Source organism: Ammospiza nelsoni, chromosome 19 (genome assembly GCF_027579445.1).
Source record: "Ammospiza nelsoni isolate bAmmNel1 chromosome 19, bAmmNel1.pri, whole genome shotgun sequence".
NCBI classification, from domain to species: Eukaryota; Metazoa; Chordata; class Aves; order Passeriformes; family Passerellidae; genus Ammospiza; species Ammospiza nelsoni.
Genome location: NC_080651.1, coordinates 7,652,885 through 7,674,269, shown reverse-complemented (window position 1 = coordinate 7,674,269; position 21,385 = coordinate 7,652,885). Strand labels below are relative to the sequence as shown.

The 21,385-nt window shown below is 48.3% G+C and overlaps 1 protein-coding gene across 1 annotated transcript; it reads right to left on the bottom strand.

Annotated features, from left to right (window-relative positions):
• Positions 1-4,675: 4,675 nt before the first annotated feature.
• Positions 4,676-20,790, bottom strand: SRP68 (signal recognition particle 68). The gene is made up of 16 exons (XM_059485790.1): positions 20,621-20,790; positions 18,685-18,751; positions 18,060-18,173; positions 16,971-17,166; positions 15,262-15,344; positions 14,925-15,034; positions 14,508-14,590; positions 13,789-13,929; positions 10,392-10,490; positions 10,053-10,117; positions 9,610-9,769; positions 8,148-8,242; positions 7,802-7,931; positions 7,307-7,382; positions 6,438-6,490; positions 4,676-6,014 (listed from the first exon to the last, which is right to left on the bottom strand). Exons 1-16 carry the CDS (start codon positions 20,766-20,768, stop codon positions 5,787-5,789), a joined length of 1,848 nt encoding a protein of 615 aa, XP_059341773.1. The 5' UTR covers positions 20,769-20,790; the 3' UTR covers positions 4,676-5,786.
• Between the last annotated feature and the right edge of the window lie 595 nt (positions 20,791-21,385).

The following is a 21,385-nucleotide window of genomic DNA, read 5'->3' as shown; positions in this document are numbered from 1 at the left end:
GCCTCATTCCAGCATCCTGCAGCTCCTTGAGTTCAAGCCCCAGAGCTAAGGAGCAGGACATCAGGACAATTCCCTGCAGCAGTTAACGCCTTAGCCTCATTTTCCTCTCCCCAGAGGATTAGCAAGGCTGTAATAGCACGAAATAAATTCACTAATGGCAGATTCTCAGGACACTTTGTCTGGAAAACTTGCTTGTAACTTACAGGATGCGGCCTGCAAATTTGGCTTTATTATCCAGTGACACAGCTGAGGAGCTGCTCCCTGGCAGAGTGATTGGATCTGAACAAGATGTGTCCTAGATCATTAACGAGGCAATGAGGTAATTAAACACCTGCCTGAGAGGCAGCCTTCACTCTCATGGTACAGCTGGAGAAGGAACCCATGGAACCAGAGTGGGAGAGCAGAGATTTTGGAGTGTTTCAAAGCTGCTTTGCCCAAACAGGAGTGCCCTGGAGAAGGGACCATGCCCTGCAAATGCTGGGATGAAGCACCAGGCAGGCAGCCTGTGATGGGCGATGGAAAGTGAAATATGAGGGCAGGTTTGCTCCCCACCCTCAGGTGCAAGGCAAAGGCCCTGCAAGGTGCAGAATACCTGCAGGATGGTGGATTGCAGGTGGTGGCCAACTGAAACATGTCCTCACAGATGTTCCTGCTGGGGAGAACAACTTCAACAAGGAGCTGGCTGAAGCAGCAGGTGTTCAGAGGGGCCCAGGCTGGGGCAGCCCATCCAGCAAGACCTGGAGGCCCTTAGGGAGGAGGGTGCTCACACCAGCTAGGAAGGATCAGACACCACCCTCCAAACCAAACCAAGCTCCTGGAAGGGCTCTGCTTGCACCACAGGGCTATCAGGGAGAGAAGACAAACCCTTCCAGGGTGACTAAGGCAGGGCACAGAATGGTGACAGCCCCTGCAAAACACCTCCCAACCCATCTGTGAGGGCAGAGGGTGCAGCAGCCAAGAACATTTGAGCCAAGGAGGCTCATACCCCAAACTGCAGCTTCCAGCCCAAATTACAACCACACATAAACCTTCTGCAAAGCTCCAACTGTGAGCTGCTGTTGCCTGATTCAGCAGTAAGTGCTTCTGTGTCACAGGCAGGGACCAGAGCAGGATGAATGTGTCTGCCACAGCTAATTCTCCGTGGCCAGACCTCACCTTCCCCGACTTAATTTGATGCTCTGAGAAAATTAGACGCTCTCCTGCTTCTGTGGAAAAAGGCAAGCACTGAAGGTAATTCAGAGGCTTTGATGCTGCTCTTTAGTCATTCGGGCACCACAGCCCCGGCACGGCTCCCTGGACTGACCACGGGCAGGGACGGGAGTCACTAATCCTCATGCACAGCGTGTGAGCCTGGGGCAAAGCGCCGAGTCTGCGCTGGGCACAGACACAATGTACTGCAGCCCAGCGAGGCAGGGACACGATGGTTCCCACAGCAAGAATTCTGACTTTAATATCGGCAGCACCTCGGGCGCTCAGCAGTGGAGGGGTTTGACGAAGATCCCAGCCTGGAAATGCCCAGTGCACGCTCGGAGCGGGAGCGATACCGTCCATGAATGGACGGCACTGGGAACATGAAAGCTGCGCCCAGGGCCGCCCGCGCACAACAGACATGTAAATAACACCCTTTGAAAGTGGTTCTAAACCTCCCCTCTGAGCCATTACTGCCTTTTAGGCCAGAGGTGGGAAGGTTTTCACCACAGGGCCCTCGCAGCAGCCCACGGAAGGGCAGGGGATGGACACAGCCTCCTCCTTCGCAGGCGGAGTCTGCACTTGGGCTCAGCTCTGCCGCTGGCACCGAGCCCCAGCATTGTCACAAAGTAAATCCCCAAAGCACACAGAAGGTGAGCACACTCACTGCGGGGTGGATGCTCCTGAACAGCAGGAGGAATTCCCTGCTTTGGCCCAACCCGAACCCCGCAGTGATCCCCTCCCCGTGGGCAGAGGGGCAGCCGCCGTGGCTCGGCAGGATCACTGTGGCTCGGCCGGAGCGGGCCCTACTCAGACCCAAAGCAGCGCGGCCAGGCCCGGAGCGCTCACCCACAGGACAGGGGCAGGGAGGGGCTGCATTCCCACAGCTTGTCACCCTCAGTGTGGTTGGGGTGAGCCCAGCACGAAGCTCGGCTGCCGGTGGGGCCTGGTGGGGCCTGCGGGAGCAGCTCCGGGGGGGTTCCCGCGCACCGGGCCCTGAGAGTGCCAGCGCTGAGGGGCCGCTCCCAGGGGGACAGGCATCGGGCAGAGACCCCGGGAGCTCAGCTGGGCCGGGCGGGCAGCTGCAGTTCAGCACCTCCTCAGCCCGGAGCAGGGAGGGAGGAGAGGGCAGAGCAGCCGGGCAGCTCCTAACGCTGCCCCAGGCCGCTCCCAGCCCCGCTCTGCCGGGGTCCTACCACACATCCCTCCCTCCCTCCCTCCCACCCGGCTCTTTTCCTTGGCAGGAAAACCGACTTCCAGCTGCTCCTGTTTGAAAACAGCAATCCCATCCTGAAGGAAGAGGAGCAGCCACAGAGAGTATCACATTGAATCACTCCTTAAGTGAGCAAACACCTCAATCGCACCTGGCTGCAGCCCGCAAGGTACCTGTGCTCTCAGGGCAGTTCACAAAAGCTGTGAGGGAGCACAGGAACCCCTCAGCAGATGCATCTTTTCCCAAGGATGAATTCTGTCCCACTGCAGTTGGACAGGGACTTCCCACTCCTCAGCTCAGCAGCTGCCAGCCAAACCTACAACCTGCTGCACCAGAGACAGCCACAAAGGCCACAGAGAACTCCTGACAGTGCCCACCTGGGGTGACCCATAGCTGGAGCAGCTTGGATTAGGCAACAATTTTCTAGCAACACAATCCCTTGTTTAAAACACCCCCAACCCATTTTTCAAAGGAGGCAGACACTGTTATTTAGGAGTTTCCAGGCCAGACTGTTGCAATCCCACGTGCCACCTTTCAGTTCTTTCACTGCCCAGTTTGCCTCATGCTCTGTCCCCCACAATTCCCTTGAGACCCATCCAGTGTCCCCAGACCCCTCAGAGTGCACAACCAGAAATAAACATTACTCAGACACAGGTCTATCACTGGTGGTGGAGTGAGGGCCGTGATGAACATCTCATTCTTATTTTAATAAATGCAATGGTACCAGACACGGCTAGCTCAGCCTGTAATTAAAATTCCAGTGCTAATCCCAAAGATACTCCATAGGAAAAGTTGATTGAAAGCAATCCTCTTGACCATTCTGCTGGAGTTTCCTGTTTTGAGGGCAATCACGTGGCCTCCTCGCCAATTAATTCATGGAAAGAGCACAAGCACTTTAAAGGAGCAGCAATGAAAGAGCAGGGCAATGAGGAAGCTTCCAAGCCCCACAACGTGCTCTGAACCTTGCCCTGGCTGTTCCAGGCCCAAGGGAATTGGTTTGTTCTGCACATCAGACACTTAACCTGCCTGCCCTGTGCCCCTGCAGCTCTGAGCCCCACCTGGGCCAGCCCAGGCTCCACTGCAGGGCTAAAAGCCTCGGTTTTGTCAGTCTGGTTTGGTCTGCATCATGCAGGTGACTTCAATAACAATTCCCCCCCCCTTATTTACATTTTTAGGTTTCTTTTCCTGAGCCTCATCAGCACCTTCCATGATTTAAGCCACACCACTGCTCACAAACCCCACTCCATTCACTTTCCACTAACATTACACCAAAACAAACAAGCCAAGCACTTTGGAGTGGTGTTATCTGAGCCTTGGAGCAGAAGAGCCTCCTCCAGAGCTAAGTGGCCATTCCCCAGGGGTTCAGCAGCCCCAGGAGATGGTGTGACCTCGATCTTCTGAGTGCTGGGGAGGCAAAGAGTGCTCAGTGTTCCTAATACAAACTACACGCCTCAGAGGTTAGGCATAAAAGTTTATTGTTTTCAAATTCCTTATCTGCGTTCAACTCGTCAGTTCCCTGTCAAAAGACATTTGGCAGAAAGAGGCCAATGGCTCTTAGGTTTTTGTAACTGTAGCTAGAAAGTGGCCACAGGAGTTTCCCTGGAATCGATCCAGGCACAACACAGAGCTGTGGAAGGAAAGAGTTTGGTGCAAACCAAAGGAGAACACTGTTGTGATTTGATCCAAAAGCTGAGAAGAGCAGCTCAGCTGGACACAGGGACCAGGTGAGCCTGGTCACTGTGGGCCTAAAAGGAAATGGGCTTTAAGGGGAAGAGAAAGCTGCCAGTCAAGTTTTCTAGAAATTGCCATCTGATGAATAATCTTCCACATTTCTTTCACCTGTACACCTCCCTTTCTTCTATAAAATGTCCCTGGAATCCAGAGGCAAAGGGAACTGGCTACAACTGGCTACCAGAAATTCCCATTTTGTTTCCATGTTGCAAAAATTAAACACAAACAAGGAGTTCCTCCTCCCACTCCCACCTCTTTCTGAGCACAGAGTTCTTCTGTACTTTGAGAACTCACAAATCAGATCAAACTGAACAAAGTGAACATTCATATTAAAATAATGGGAATTGTTAATTCCCCCATTCATCTGACATGCACCTTGCAAGGAAAATTCCCATTACAACAAAAGCCCAATAATTCAAAATGGTCCTGCTTCCAACCTTTACTCCAATGCCTACAAAAGGAGAAAAAACACAAAGTCCAGACAAGCAGAACAAACTCTTGCTTCACCTGTCAGGACAGGCTGAGTGAAAACCCACACAGAGCTGGTGGAATCTTCCAAATGCTTTATTTAGGAACAGTTCTGCCCATGTGCTGTGGGTTTTTTCCCTACTGAATTGATCACAATTATGAAATTATCTGCACTTTCAAAGTGCCCATCCCCGTGGCACCTGGGTGCTTTATAAAAAACGCTGTCTGGCACGACAGAGATGAATTATCACTCACAAACCTACTGGTCTGCTGTTCCTTATCCCTCATTTCACGTGTAGCTACTGACCAGGGACAAGAAACAAAGCAATAGATGAACTCCAGAAAAAGATCATCTTGTTTTCAGGCAAGGTTTAGATCAGAGACAAAACAAACACCAAGAGACCCAACTTCCCAAGAAGAGCAAGTAGCTATTGCTAAAGCCACCCATGAAGCTATTTTCCCAGGAAAATACTTTCAGGAATAGGTTCTATACTGTATGTAGGTATTTAATGAAGTGTGTGTATGGATAAAGAAGGGTGCTGTTGGCCCAGAATACAAATTCACCACCACAGCAGGAGTAACCATCAATATTTGATGTTTGCCATCCTTATTCATAAGGAAAGAGGCTCTATTTTATCATTTCAGAATGTTACATTCTTTAAAAATATAGAGACTTCTGGGTTGAAAGGGAAGGAGAAGTTGCTGGCTTGGCTACTGTTCCACAGTCATTGTGTGGAAGCCTCACCTTGCTGGTTTAGCTCTGCATCTACTTCTGCCTCTATTTCCCAATTACACCCCAATTTCTAGATCAAAAAAAAACCAAATAATAGTGTCAAATTATGGGACAGAGGCAGGAATCAAATTGTATCCATGCCCTGGTCCATGGTGAGTAGATGTGTACCAACCCTGGACAGGTCACTGATCACAAACTTCTCCAAGCAGAAAGGAATTTCTCTGTGCTCCAGGTTATTTTCAGCTATTTATAGTGTATGTTTGTTTCTGAGTAATTGTTTGTCTTTAATACACTGGGAGAGAATGTGTCTGCACAGACATGAACACGGGACACAGGGGAGAAGATGGTAAAACTGCCCTCTCTTGGTTTCAGGTGCAGGTATTTGTGTCCTAGAACCTCTTGGAGCTTCTCCTTCAATACAGAATAAAACCTCTGTTCCTCTGGGGGTGCTGGTTAACTTTTGAATCCAAAAATGCCCTTTATATATCCTGTGAGGCCACTCTTGGCCTTCTGCTCCACCTTGTCCTCCAGAGGTGGGAAAGCAACATGGTTAAGGGCCAGGTCAAAGAACAAGGGTTTGCATGGAATGGGCTGGAATCCTGGTGGGAAGTGCACGAGGCTGACTTGCTTGCTGACCAGGGAAGGATCCAGGCAGAAAGTCTCAAACCGTTCTGAGAGAGGCTGCAAGAGACCAAGGCAGGGACACAAATTAAACCCCAGGCACGTCAAAAGGGTCAAACATCAAACAGGACTGAGCAGCAACTGAGACAAGAGAAGTTCAAGCTCCTTTGTGAGGCCTCTGAAAATGTTTTAACCTCCTGTCAAAGCACAGCTGCAGGATCTCTGGCAAACTCTCCCATGTGCAGAGAGAAAGCCAAATAAAGCAAGCTGCCACACTGGGAGCTGCATCTGCCTCCCAGCTCCTACCCCACTGTGTCAGGTACCTTCAGCACCCAGCCTAATTAAATCTCCTAAATACACCAGTCATGACCAAATCTTGATCAATGTGGCATTTCTTGTGTTGTGAGAGACACTTAGGTAACAAGATAAAGGTGATGGTCATTAAGAGCACAGCTGGAATTTGCCTGAGCTCTTGGCTCTTACCTTGCCATCCTTGACCTGAGATGGAGACTCAGTCTCATGAGGATCATTTGCATCTGCAAAATTGAACAAAAGGGGGTAAGAATAACAGGCTTGACCTTGGTGTAGAATAAGATTGTCTCAGGAAGCAGCTGTGCCACAAGCTTAGCCATGATCCTTGCTCTCTGGGATATACAGGACAATATTTCCAGCAGAATCAACTTGATTTCTAGAGTAAGCACCACACACACTCATCTAGAGCCAACACAGCCCTGCAGTGGTGGAGCTTCTCCTTCACCCTGCCATGAGAAGGTCTGGAAAGCAGCACAGGCTTTGAGTGAAGCACACAACAAAAGATGATGAGAACACCCTGGGAGGGGTCTGTTAAAGCAACATCAAGGCAATAAAGGAGGCAACACACTCCTTGTCCTGTGCAGCAGGCACAGCAAAAACAGCAGCCCAAGAAATCACAAATTTCATCCATCCCCCAGTTCTGTTGGCCAGGCTGACACTGACAGAGAGAACATCCCTGCTCTCCTCTTAGTTCACCAAACCAGGCAAAACTGGGATGAGTAAAGCCAAAGTGTCCGCAGCAAAAAATGAAACACTGAACTGTTCTGTGCAGGCTCCCAAAGTGGGTGCACATCCCCAGGAAGGGTTTTAATATCTCTGGGCAGGGAGCAAGATGCCAATGTCCAGCCACTGCCTGCCTACTGCACTACACACAGATAGAAGCAACCAGAACTGGGGGAAAAGTACTTTTACAAAGCCTGAGTGAATGGTGATGGAGAAACCTTTGGAACTTCAGAAATGAAATAAAAGGAATGAAACAGCTGCAGGGGTTTTAGTCAAGATACATTAGAGCAGAGCTCTAGTATAGTTGTGTTACTCACCTAAAATAGCTGCTGCTTGCAAGGAATACTTCTCTGCATTGACTTGAGTGATGAGATCCTGAACATCAGGCAGCTCCTAAAGCATTAAAGAAAATTATTTCAGAGCCTGAAATGTGCCAGTCTAAGAATGAGAGCAAAGGTAAAACCAGACAGAGTAAGAACTAAGAAATTAACTCCTAGTGTTGATAACCTTTCCCAGGAGAAAAGCTACAGTATTGTGCTTCAGGCACCACAGAAGTTGTATAAGAGAAAATGCACATGTGAGAAAAAGTGGTAAATTGCTTTGGAGGCGGTGCAAGTCTGTTCCTCCTCCAAGTGGGGAGCTGAAGTGTTCCCATGTCACTAGAAGCTCTCTGCTACAATGAACATTACCCTTCTCCCTAGTTAGAGATCAGTCTTGAATTATAATGGCCTGGCACCTAATTAATAATATTAACAATAAATATTGGGACAGAGCTGCTTCATAAAACTTCAGCTGCAGCACTGGGCTCGTACCTTCAGGCTGTTCCTGTGAGCTCCAGCTCCCGACTGAACCTCGCGCGCGTATTTCAGCACCCTCTCGTACAGCACGAGGGCTTCACTCCACTTCTTCACCAGGACATAGGACTGGGCAATGAAGAAACACCTGCAACAGCCAAGAGAGCATTCCTGATGTGTTTGTTGTCCACACCTTTTGCCAACTGAAATGACTGGCAATAGGAGATATCTTACTTTCCCTTTAGGAACTGTCTCAGAGGACAGAGGAAACTGCATCAAAGGCCTGCACAGCACACAGAGCTGGGCAATGAAACTTCTGAAAGTGTCACATGTGCTAAAGAAAACCTGGATGTTTCTCAGTCACCTGTAAGCTTTGTACACAAGTGTCTTCAATCCAATCTCCTTTTGGAAGTTCTTGTCCTCTTCTAGGCCAGGAAGTTGTGTGAGTTCCACAAGGTTCTGTGCAAAAGAGAGTCAAAATAATAAATGCAGGCATTGCCTTCCTCTGGAATCTGCTGGTCTAAGAGAATGCTGACCCTTTTCACAAGTCAACAGAACACTCCCAGGGAAATAGTTTCCAGTTTTCTAATCATCAGTTTTCCAACCTTGTGAAGGACTCTCATTGAAACTTGTGCAAGTTGCCCTCAGGACAGACTTCCTGACACAAACAAGAATTAGGACAAAGACTCCTTAAATTTCACATGAATTAATTCTTTCAAAAGGCATTTCCCTCTCCCATTCACAACTGCTTCAGCCACAGGCTGCCTCAGTTAACTGCAGAATTATGGGAGAAATGGAGAACCTGCTTATGAAGAACAAGTATTTTTAGCTGCTACTTTCCCTGGCCAGCAGAAACTGTGGCAGCTCTAAGGGTGCTGCACAAGAGTCACAAAGACTATTTTAAAACTTTATTAGAGTGCACAACAAAGGACACCCATTCAAGCAGCAGGTTCTGCTCATAACTAAAAGAGGTTTTTTGTGTTTCATGCAGATGTTGAACATCTTTGAGGCACTTGAAGGTACTCAGCTACTCTTCAGACTTCACAGTAGCTCACTTACAGTGCTGTATTTCTGCAATAACCTTTTGTAACACTCAGGTTTCCTACCCATGCACATCCTGTTTATCCTGAGCACACAGCTAGTGTGTTCTCTGGCTGGGCTGCTGTCCTGGGTTGACTATATGATGCTTTAATCCCCAATCATCTCATTCTGTAGTTTTGTACCTTTAAGAGTGTTCCAGAGAGTGAAGGTGGGGGGAGAAGAATCAGCAGTTTGTTTTCAGACACTGCACTCCTCCCCCACATTCCTGCTCCTGGACTGTGTTGTCTGCGGACAGACAGCGGGACAGAGCTCTTCTTTTGCTTTTTAGTTAGTGTTAGCTAGCTGAGGCAAAGAAGTTCCCTAGACTGTTTTTTTTTTCTTCCCTTTTTCTTTGGACCTCTTGAAACTGCTCTGGACTGAACACCCAGGAGAGTACTGGCAGCTGCAGCTGTGGCCCACTGGGCTGGGCCTGGCCTGCGACAATTCCAGCACCGGAGGGACTGATCAGAGACTAAGTGAGCTGAGCTTCAACCTGGGGTTTTCTCAGTTTGTCATCTCTTTTAGAGTGGCAAGGGGTCTCGTTGTTTGATATTGTTTTGGTTTTATTATTTAATAAACACTTTTTTTCCACCTTTCTCCAAGGAGGTATTTTTTCCTCCGGGACCAGTTGTGGGGAGGAGCCAATTGGATCTGCTTTTCCCACCGGAGCTCCTTTGGGGGATTCTTCCCCAAATTTGCTCTAAACCTGGACAGCTGCAGAGCTGGCTGTGTTTTCCCAGCAGTACCTGCAGGATGATGTCGTAGAGGCGGATGAGGTCCTGCGGCCGCGGCAAGCGCTTGCCGTCCTCGTCGGAGCGCTGCTGCTGCAGCAGGGCCTTCTGCAGGGACTTGGCCATGCTCTCGTTGCGCTTGATGGCCGTGGACAGCTTGATGTAGGTCAAATAACTGCCAGAAGAAAAAGAGAAATCCCATCAGCACTGTCACAGCTACTCAGATATTACTCTGTGTTCTGAGCTGGTGGCGGAAAAACAGCTGGGAGGTCAATGTGAGAGTCTGGAGGGAAATGTTTACAAAGCTCCCTGAATCAGATCCTTATCTGTACAGTCATCCTTTGGGATCCCAAAGGCTCAGAACAAAAACCCCATAAAACAAAATTAAACAAAATAAAATCCTGACATAAGAACACGGCTTCTTCACACTAGCACTGGCAGCAATGTTTGCCTGTTACCTGTGTAAGTACTGGATGTTGGACACCTTCCCAGAATCATTTTCCAGAGAGTGTTCTCGCTGCTTCTGTGGGCAATGGAGATAAAACACTGCATGATTTACTTAAAACTGGCAGCCAAGGGATGAAAAACACAGAACAACTCAGGGTTTGGGTAAGCCATGGAAGGAACAGGCTTCTAGGCAAAAGAGGGAGGGTTTCTCCATTGCTATTCCCTCACTCCAGAGAGAATAAATTCAAATTTTGCAGCACTTTATTAAAGAAATCCCAGCAAGCTGAACACTAAACCACTCCCAAGGAAACATGGTGTCAATGGAAGTAGAAACTGGTGTTTGCTCTCACCTGGTCAGGTTTCAATTCTTCCCGAACTGCCTGAATGGCATCTCTGCACTCACTGAGTAAAGACTCAAACAAACGTTCCTTTGTCTCCTCATTTTCTGCCTAAGAGCAAAGGAGATTCAAGAAATCAGATTTTTTTGTACAATGCATAAATTAACTAAGGAGATTAAATGAAGTTTCTCCCCAGTTATGTCTTTAAGGTCCATGGGTAGTTAGAACTCCAATCTGTGCCTGTCTGCAACATATTCTTGGGGAAAATCTGCCAGAAATCTTGGAGAATGGAGTTGGTGCTGAGAACTAAACAGCAGTGAAGGCCCAGCAGACACAGCTCAAGGCCTCATTCCTGCACCAGTTACCTTCCTTCCCAGTAACTCCATTCCCTCCTGGATGGCACCTGCACTGCCTCCTGAGCTGAGGCTGGACTGCACTGTGGGAAAGGCCCAGCAACACAAGAGCTGAGCAGTCCTGAACTGGCAAACTACCAATGCAGACAGCTCTTGTTATGCTGATTTAATGTTCCCATGTGGTAAGAACATGCAGATGATTATCTTTTCTCCACTCCCACTCCAGCAATGCTCACAGTGGCAATAACTTGCTTGTTTGAAGCATCTTTCACAGTAACCCTACATTTCAGCAGCAGGAGTGAACGAGTGCTTTTCTGCTGTCACCATAAGTTTTGTTTAAAAAAAAAAAAAAAAAAAAAAAAAGTGAAGCAGCTTTTGGCCTTCTGCCCCAAAACCAGAACTTGAAAACAAGTTTAAAAAACAAGTTGAAGCCTGATCTCTGCCTAATTTATTGACATATCATGTACCCAATTAAACAAGCTCCCAAACCAAAATTCAGCCTTTATTCAGATGCTGAGAAGGAAACCAGGTGGAGATTGCAAGACTTGCAATGATTCAGTAAGAAAAAACTGCTCAGAAGCAAACCTCAGCCTCAGTGATTGAAGGAAAATTCAAGAGCACCAGCACCATGTTCTTCCACTCTCATCTCATGTAACAGTGTAAGATGAGCTTTGCTGCAATAAATTTGCAATTGTCAAAGTGAATAAAAAAATGGCTAAAACCTTGCTCACTTGTTAATCTACTGCACAGCTCTGCAGACTCTGCCTCTCCACTTCCCACATTCACATACCCAATCAGGAACGTTATTTTTACTCCCTCACAAAGCCTCAGGTATCCTGTGATGGAGGCGGTTTTTTGGGTTTGGGACTTTTTTTGTTTTTAATTTAAGATTTGCTGTGAGAATTTTTAAGGTGGGACTGGCTCCTGGGAATAACCAGAGACGAGTCTGACTGCATTCTCAACCTCACCCAGAGCAGCACAGCAATTTCACTGTAAGCACAAAAATGAAAACAGACACGGCCAGATCATCATTCAGGCACAAACAGGGCAAGGGCTGGGCCCTGCAATGAAACAAAGGCTTTCCTTTCCAAGCAAAAACTCCTTGAGCTGATTCTATGCATAAATACACATGTTCTGATTTGGGAGATAGATATCAGATCACAGGACTGAGACACAAGTGCTACAGCTGGTGATACAACTGTTCTGACAGAATTGCAGTTTCATCTTAGAGGGTTCATGGAAACCAATCCCACTGAATCCAATCCCAAAAATGTGGAGTGCTCAGCTGTCAGATTTTCTTTGGTCTAAACCACTGTGTAACATCTCTGACAGCTATTACCACCCATTTTTGCTGCAATCTAGAGATGAGCACAGAATCCTTGAGGCAATAGCAGCTAGGAGCACACCTGTGTCATGCTGCCCTGCAGCTCTGTCACTTCTACCTGGGGAGAGTCACTGGGCCCTCAGTCACACCTTCAAATCCACAGAAGGACTGACACAAGCAATTTTAAACCTGGATTCCTGTTTCAGTTTGGCTTATTTGTTCTGCTCCTCCCATCACCAATAAGGCACCAAAGGCAACAGTGTAATTGCATTGGGAGACTCCATTTTTACACAAAACAGACTGGTTTTACTTCTAATTAAACCCTGCAGAGCACTGCTGTTATGCCAGGGTTTCAGCTCAGTGAAGATGAGCAGAGAGGTGCCAAAGATCCCAGGAAGCACCATTCATTCACCTGAAGCTGGAGTGCCCATCACAGCTGACACAAGTGCAGAACTGCTGCCAAAAAGGCAAGTTTTGGCCCTCTGGGAATGTAAACAGTGCTGCTGCAATGCTCAGCTCTCACCAGTCCACTCAACTCTGTTTAGTCACAGCTTCCCAGGAATGCAAAGCAAGAGGAGAACAAATTCAGGCTGTTCTGCCACTGCTTCAGAGAGCAACTAAACTGAGAAAATCCAACTGTCAGCTGCCAGGATTAAGTTAAATGAGGGAACTCTTGAGCTGTACTTCCACCTGCTGGCCACACTTACATGCTTCCTGAAACCAAATCTATTCAGCAACATCCAATTCCTAACACTATGGGTAAAACTCAGGTTTCCCACTCCTAATCACACTCCTCTCACCACTATCCCCCTGCTCTGGTCTTAACCCTCTGTAGAGCTTTTGTTTTATAATTTCTGGTTTTTATTTATCATTATTATATTCCTGGAGATATAAGGTTTTTAATGCTGCAAAATCCCCATTTTTAGTGGCAAGAGTTATTACTGAAGATCCTATCATTGTCTTTTAAAAGTCTGAGTGTGTATGCAGCCACTAAAAAGCAAGATACCTCCTCTGGTCACCACTTCCAAGGAAAAAAGTACAAGTGGAAAACTTGACTACAATACAAAATATATGAATTGTATGTGCCACTGCAAGTTCCAGTGAGCTGGATTTCAATAATCCTTGTGTGTCCTTTCCAACTCAGGATATTCCATTATTCTATAAAGTGTTTCAGAACTATTACATGTGAAATTGATTTACATCCTGACATTTATTAATCCACTTCCTGCTTTTGAAGATTTCCAGAAGTCAGTAAGAGAATGGATGTCATAGTACCTGCTACACCTGGCAAATGGCTATTTGTTGCTGAAAAAAACATGATCAATATGTATTTTCATTTTGGCTACTCTGAAGTTGGAGCATTTGAGCAAGTTAAAGAAATTAGAAGAGTATTTCAAAACCAGTTACTCTTAAAAATGCAACCTTCATTGCCAAGTGATGCACTAATAATAGTGGTTATCACCCTGCTGCTGGAAGGCAGCCCAGAATGTTCCAAGGAGCAAGAATACTCAGAACAGATCTCCCAGACTACTCCACTCTGTGAGAGCTATCCCCAGCCAACACTTCAGCTCTAGGTTATAATCAGTATTCCCCCACTTTTACCTTCAGCTTTCCAGCCCCAAGTTTGAAAAAAAAATGAGATTACTCACAAACTTTTAGTTCAGGTGCCAGGTATTGCACAGAAGGAAAGAGGATGGTTGGAAGGGCAGGATGGAGAGGGCTGCTGGGTTACCTGAGCAATTGCTGCCTCGTTGTCAGCCAGCCCCAGCAGGAAGATCCTCACTTTGTCAATCTTCACTGGGACAGTTCTCCCTCTCCACTCCACCTCACTCATGGTGGCTGCCTGCTTTGCCCGAGTCTGGGTGATCAGTGCCTGCACAGAACACACTGAGCTTAGGAGCTTCAATTTACAGGGGTGCAAAACTGAACCTCCTGAAGTCATGTTTGATTGACTACTTTGAAATCAAAGGGCTTTTTGGGAAAGTGTTGTTTCCCACAGAGCCTAGGCTTGCTTGCTCACTTCTGTTCCATTCTGGCTCCTGAATGATTTGCTGCAGCAATATTCATGCTCAGCACAGTAATAATGTGTTGCAGTGTGTTGTAAACTTCCTTCCCCAGGTGTGCCTATACCCCTCTCCCTTCCCCCTTGCTGAGTGAGTCCTGTCAGTCAGGTTTAACATTCCAGCAAGGCGTCGTGTGGTTGGTCAAGTTCAAAGGATGCCCCTCAGGCCCAGGGGTCATTGGCCTGTCTGGGTGTCATCCCCCCCTGAGACCCTGCCCCTCTCACCTGGTTGGTGGCTCACCTGTTCCCTCCCCTTCCCCTGTCCCTGAGTTTATAAAGGTGATCAGGCCATGCGGTCAGGATTCTGTTGGAGCAGTTGCCTACATTCAGACCTCTGTAACCATGGAATAATAATGAATATTTCAAGCTGAGGCATGCAAATAAATTACCTCCAGTTTTTCTGCAAGAAGACCTTCAGTGCCACCAGACCTCAGTCTCATCTGCATCAACTCATTCATGGCAGACTGGTCACCTGAGAGAATCAACAAATTGAGAACACATTTCCATTTGACTTCAAAATCACATTTGTGTACAAAAACTAAACATTAGATTTTATTGTGGCAGTTTAAGGACAAGCTTGCAATTTTATTCTGACTTCATAGGCAAGCTACCACAAACTGTTATTCTGTCTTTCTACACATAACCACAGGTGCTGTTGCAAAATGAGGCCCCTTCTGCATTGCTAAACTGTCCCAATACACAAGCAGAATTTGCCCAGAATATTATGGCCTCAGTGGGACTTAGACCAGGGTTTAACTAAATGAATATTGATTTCCTGGGAACAGATTAAGCCCCCCTTCCCTTACCAATGTTGTAGGCACAGTAGCGAATGTTGGGCGAGATCTCCTCCACACGCTGGTTGTACAGCACAGCTTGTTCTTCTGTGAAAGCATTGGCCAGCTTTTCATAGATGGTCCTACAGCAAAGGACAAATATTAGCACTGCAGTGTGTGTCACTTGTGAGGTGCCATCCTAAGGGAACAGTTTGTGTCTGTGCTCTGGAGGATGCTGTTTCTTCAGGAGCACCTCCCAGTTAAGCACAGTTAACAATGCACAGAGTTAGTTATGTTAGTTTAGTTATGTACATAAGTAAAGTGATCCAGCACTATTTCCTGAAGGAAGTTGGTGAAGGGAGGGACTCACTTGCATTTGTTGAAAGCCTCCATTGCTGCCTTCCACTCCTGGTGCTCGAAGCGCAGCATGCCAGTGAGGTAAGCCATGTACGCCTGCACACAGAGCGAGGGCAAGGTGTGAGAGTCTGTCCGAATTGTCCCTCATCTGCCTCACGATCATCCTTGGGAGACCACTGAAGAGAAGACCCCCCCCCCCCTCGTCTAGAATATCTGGCTCTGAAGGAGAAAAGTCACATGCCAAAGGCCCTGAGACCTGAAAGCTCAGTGTTAAGCTGTTGTTTTCACAGGACTGTTTGCTGTATGCTAAGGGGGCACCGTGCCCCGTTTGCAACAACAGCAGCTCTGGAAGCTGTCCCACCTCTTGGCCTGCCTGGACTTCTCCTGAGTCTCAGGTGGTCTCCCACAGAAGACCCTCACCTGTTTTACAACCACCGTGACAGACTGAGATGTAAGGAACCTCTCCATCAAGGACTGAGACATGAAACCTCCATGTGAAAAGGCCCCTCTGCTCCTTCTAAGGACTGGGACTGAAACCCCCAGCCTGGGGGAGGTGTGTGGGGGAGGCAAGCTGACCAAAGCGAGATGTTTGCTTGCAGGTTGTGACCACTGAACCAAGAAAACAATGGCTCTCATTTACTGCTGAGAACATAGACTACCTGTTACATCTGTTCCCTATTGTATCTGTTCCCCCCCGCTCATAATTTTCAGTAATAAAAACCACTGAGTTAGCTAGAGCCTTTGAGATCTCCCCAGCATAACAGGCTGGACTGTTGATCCTCGACTGGACCAAAGGACTTCGTCTCTGCGTTGGTAGCTATATCCCCTCCCTTTCTCTCTCCTCTCTCTTTCTCTATCTCTATCTTTTTCTCTCCCTTGATCCCTCTATCACATTTTTGCTGTGGTTATTTCAATAAAACTGCATTTGATTTGATCATCACTGCAAACCCCCCTTGTACCGTGTTGGTTTTTGCACTCTGAGATCACTCCTACGAACCATCAGGTCATCTGTCCACTAGGACGGATCCTGACACAAGGTCACGTCCCCCACCAGCAGCACAACTGGGGCCACCTTCAGCAGCAAGGCTGCTGTGACTCCTGCAGGGGGTGACCAAGCCTTGCCCTTTTCATTAGGGCTTCCCACAGAAGACAAGTGATTTGGATGACAGGTTACAGCTACCTACATCTTCTCCTTTAACTGACTCTACTGCATTTCTAAGGAAGCACAGAATCATAAAATGGGATCACAGAATGGATTGGAAGGGAGCTTAAAGATCATCTAGTTCCAATCCCCCTGACATGACAGGGACACCTTCCACTAGACAAGGTCACCCAGAAATTAAAGATATTTCTTGTTTGTTATGCAATGGCCCACTAATGTCACACAACTTTTTTCCCCAGCAATATGCTATACAATGGCAGTTTAATTAAATGAGTACAGCACTGCTGTTCAAAGATTTCACAAGAGCTGTTTCCTGTTTTCCAGGAACTGAACCCCCAAATCTTACATTCTAAGTGGCTACTTCAGCACATTTTACAAAAAGGTAACTCAGTAGATAAGCAGTTTCTTAGGCTGTGTTGAACCACCTCAGCTGCCCTCAATTCTTTGTACTTTTATTATCTATTGAGAGACAATTGAGAGCAATTATTTCTTCACCCCAAATTCCAAAGGTTTCTTCTTCAGCCCTCACTGTACAACAAGAGGGAAGTATCAGTGGTTACCTGAGCTTCCAGCTTAGTCTTGGCATCCACCCTGTTGCTCTCACAGAGCCTCTCCAGCTCCTCGGCGTGTTTCACAGCCTTGCGCAGCCGCGACAGCAAATGGAAGCGCTTGCGGGGCTCCGTGTTGGCCTCCTGCTTCAGCTGCATGGCATAGCTCCAGGCCCTCTCTGCATCCATCAGGATCAGCAGCAAATACCTGCAGGGAACAGCAGGGTGCAAGGGACAAGAATGACACTCAGGCAAGAGTTGTATCAGCACCAGCTCTTTGCCATTTGGTCTGCCAAGTTCAGTACCAGTAGTTGGTTAGTAAGAGGCAGATGCTTTTATTTTTTAAAGTTCTAAGCACACAAAGTCTTGTTATTCCTGACTAGTTTCTGCTGTGTTTCTCACTCAGAAGTGTAATCACCCCACTGAAGAAGAGCATTATATATCATTCTGTAGCACCACAGACACTACAAAGACAAGAGATTGTCATTTTAGGCCACACTTCAAACTGGTTCAAAATGTTCTTAACAACACAGGTGAATGCAGCATCGTGTATTGTTTTATCATAAGAAAAGACAAGACAAGACACATTTCAAGTATTCCTAAAAGATGGGAAGTGAACCCAAAATCCTGGCTACTCTCCACATATTCTGTCAGACAAGCATTCTCTCAAATTTAGAAGATTCAAGTAAAACTGGCAGTGCAATATTTCTGTTCAAACAGAAGGGATTGCATCTCTAACCCCAACCTGCTGGCTACATTCACGTTACCAGCATTCTCATGGCTACCTTGCAACAGACCTGAATAAGCATTTCCTCTTCAATGTCACAGGAATTTACTGATCATGAAAAGAATCCATTTTAGCAACTATGAGGGAAGAGAAGGAACAGGTTGTTACTGCTCCTTCTTGTCCCACTGGATCTGAGCAGTGTCTCCTGCATCTGCACTACAGCCTGAACTTTTATTAATAGCAAGCACACACATCTCTGAAAAGAAATGCTTTGGACGATATTGCACAGAATAGTTTTCCACCTGAAACAGAAATTACTGAAAGCAAACTCTTCAGTACCACACTGAATTCTCAATTCCATCCAGTCCCTGTACCTGTTGTCTGAGAGAATCTCTTCAGTTACTTTCTTCCCAGTGAACTTGTGTCTGTTGCCCATCTTGAAGTTGAGAGTTTTGCGGAGCCGCCTCAGCCTGCGGGAGCAATAACCCCTAAAAAGAGACAACCACAGTCATAGTTTGGCCAAAGGACAACTCTGCTTCTGTTTACTGCTCTATCCAAATAGGAAAAAAAAAATTAAGGCTGTACCAGGCAATATTTTAGCAATTAAAACTCTATGTGTGACATATGGTAGCTCAAAAACTTCCTGTAAAGCAGCAATTAACAGAAAATAAGGTTAGAGGACATGTAGTTATTGATAATCTTGAAAAATCAGGGTGATGTGGTCATTACTAGCTGCTTTATGTGTGTTTATTGAACACTGAGCTCTGGAGGAGTACAGTGCCTAGCAGGAAGCTGTGAACACAAGCTCCTGTGGGCAGTGCAGATGCAAGAGCCAGCACAGCCCCAGCACAGTACAGCCAAGGGCAATGAGCACACAGGGCCCCACGTGGAACAGCCTGTCAGGGGTTTCCACCTGGCAGCTGGGTTTTGCTGCCTGCTACAGGGGGTTACAATTTAAATGAAGTGTAGCCAAGCCCAGGAGCAGCCCCCAGCACTCACCTGTACCTCTGGAAGTCCCCATGCCTCAGGCCGTGCTGCTGCTGCGACTCCTTCACGATCTGCAGGACTGCGGCTGCGGTTAAGGGACACTCACAGTGCAGGGCACCAGCTCCTCCCTCCACCCCAAAATAACAGCAGGGAACCCACAGACCCCATCAAACAAACACACTTTGAACACTGGGGCACCCCAAAACCTCCCAACAGCCGAGAGCTGATGGCTCTAAAGCACCTCATGAGCCCAGAGCTCCTGCCTGCCAGCAGAGACCGAGACAAACCTCAAGCACGTCCTGCAGACACCCACGGGAGTGCTGCTGTCACCAGAGCTCCCTTTGGGATAAAGGCCCCTCCAGGATAACACACCTGGCTACAGGAACTCCCCAGCCACAACTGTGACACAGATGTGTTGGAAAAACTGAGGTAGAGAAGCTTTCCTGCCCAGGAATGTCCCCTCGCTCAGGAAAAGAAGAGAATCACTGCTGCCTGCCCAGCACAAACAAACAAACAAACAAACAAACAAACAAAAGTGCCTTCTGAGCACAGAACCTCATAAAAAGAGTTTTAGGAAATAACTGATTTTCTCAATTTTCAGCACGTTTCTAGTGTTGCTGCAACAAACATCAGTGACACAAAGCACTGCCCTGTGACCTGGGGCACCATCACTCCATCAGCTCCACCCAGCCTCCCCATCCTGCAGTGGATTGGCAGAGCTCCTGCACTTCCTTTATTCCCTCAGATATTCCTGCCAATAAAACCATGCCACATTCTAGTAAATCTAATGGTTTTCATTCAGTTTACAAGGTAGATTATTTTGTGAAATTAAATCTCCACCACACACAAAAAACCTCTGTGTTGTATATATTCATATCCTAAAATTTCCTTTTTAAGCTTGACCAAGAAGCCTCTAAAGAAAACCCACAAGAGAGAACCAGACTGTAAAACAACCTCAACAAAAGAAAAACTACAACTACACCTAAAGAAACCACCAAACATTTAAAGTTTAAAATGCCAGATGTCTAGCAAAATGTTTTCTTGGGACTACACCTAAAAGAAACTCTCTGAAGCATTAAAACCCTGCACCAATAGTGATTACACTGAATTATTCTACATTTGCAGAACAACCCAGTCCAACTGCAATGTCTCAACACAGATCTCCTCATCCCTGCTGCCTACCCAAGATTTTTTTCAGACTCTCTTTTACCCTGCACAGTTACTTGCTGAATTCACACCCCCTGAACTTTTTCATTTTTTCACTAACACATTCCCAGGGCAATTGCTGTCTGCACCTTACTCCACACTTACTGACTACACAACACCTGCCATGTGCCACGTGGAAAACTGCAACCTGATTTCCCCCGGGCTTCCCTCTGACCCAGAAGATAAAACAGCTCGATCGCAGCTGTGCAGCCGGACTGGTTTCACGTGGAAGTTTCACCTACAAAACCTCCGTGAGTTTTACACGCTGAGATTTCAGAGCATTAAACCTGCAGGAGCCAGTCTGCCACCTCGGCGCACCTGTTAAGGTTTTTTAAGTATTAATCCTCACTTCAAGCTGCAGTATCACCACGAGCAGCTCATGGGTGCCCTGCTAAGGGTTTTTTAGGTATTATTGCTCATTTCAAGCCGCAGTATCACCAGGGTGCCCTGCTCGTACCCGGCCCCGCTGTGGAGACTGACGCCAGCTGTCCCGAGTTCGGGAGGAGACGCAGCCCAGGCAGAGCGCGATTCCATAAATCAGGAAAGCCAGCCGGCCTTTTATCTCCACCAAACCCTCGCAGGCCCAGGCCAGCACCGCCCGCAGCTCCGGGGTGTCCCTGTCCCCATCCCCGTCGTCCCTGCCCGCCCCGGCCCTGCGAGCCCCGCGCTGCCGCCACGTCCCCCCGCCGCCCACGGGGCCGGGCCTGCCACGTCCCCCCGCCGCCGCCGCCGCGCAGGATGCTCTCCAGGCCCAGGCTATCGCCGAGGCCGCCGGGCTGCGGCCCCGCCGGCCGCTCGTTCTCCTTGTTGTCCTTGCCGTCCTTGTGCTCCTTGCTCTCCTCCGCCCCGGCCCCGCGGCCGCCGCCGCCTCCCTGACGCTCCGCCGCCATCTTGCAGCGGGGCCGCGGCCGCAGAGCATCACGGGCCGGGAGCGGCCGCGCGGGGGCCGCCGGGAACGGGGAGGACCCGGGGGGAGCGGGAACGGGGGAACCGGGACAGGGAACGGGAACAGGGATTGGGGGGATTCGGGGCAGGGAACGGCATTGGGAACGGGGATACGGGATCGGGGGAACCGGGACAGGGAACGGGAACAGGGATTGGGGGGATTCGGGGCAGGGAACGGCATTGGGAACGGGGGGACCGGGATAGGGAACGGGAACAGGGATTGGGGGATTCGGGACAGGGAACGGGGGAATGGGATCGGGGGAATCCGGGACAGAGCTTGGGAACGGAGAATCTGGGAACGGGGGATCTGGGACAGGGGGAATCCGGGACAGGGATGGGAGGATCCGAGATGAGGATCAGGAGAATCCGGGACAGGGATCGGGGGATCCCGGCGGCCTCCCGGGGCCCGGCCCCACGCAGGGTGCGGGTCCATCCCCGCCCGGCCCCTCCTGCCCGTGTCCCGCTCCTCCATCCCGGGCTGAGCCCCCGGCTCCGTCACTGTGCTCTGCCCCAGGGATCCGCAATGCTGACCCCAAAATCAGCCCCACCCAACCACCCCAAA

Excerpts from the sequence above, each read along its gene's own strand:
- SRP68 (XM_059485790.1), bottom strand. The coding sequence starts at position 20,768 with ATGGCGGCGGAGCGTCAGGGAGGCGGCGGCGGCCGCGGGGCCGGGGCG. Across the intron at positions 17,167-18,059 it reads GAGATTCTCTCAGACAACAG|GTATTTGCTGCTGATCCTGA; the intron begins GTACAGGGACTG and ends TGTTCCCTGCAG. Across the intron at positions 15,035-15,261 it reads GAGGCTTTCAACAAATGCAA|GACCATCTATGAAAAGCTGG; the intron begins GTGAGTCCCTCC and ends CCTTTGCTGTAG.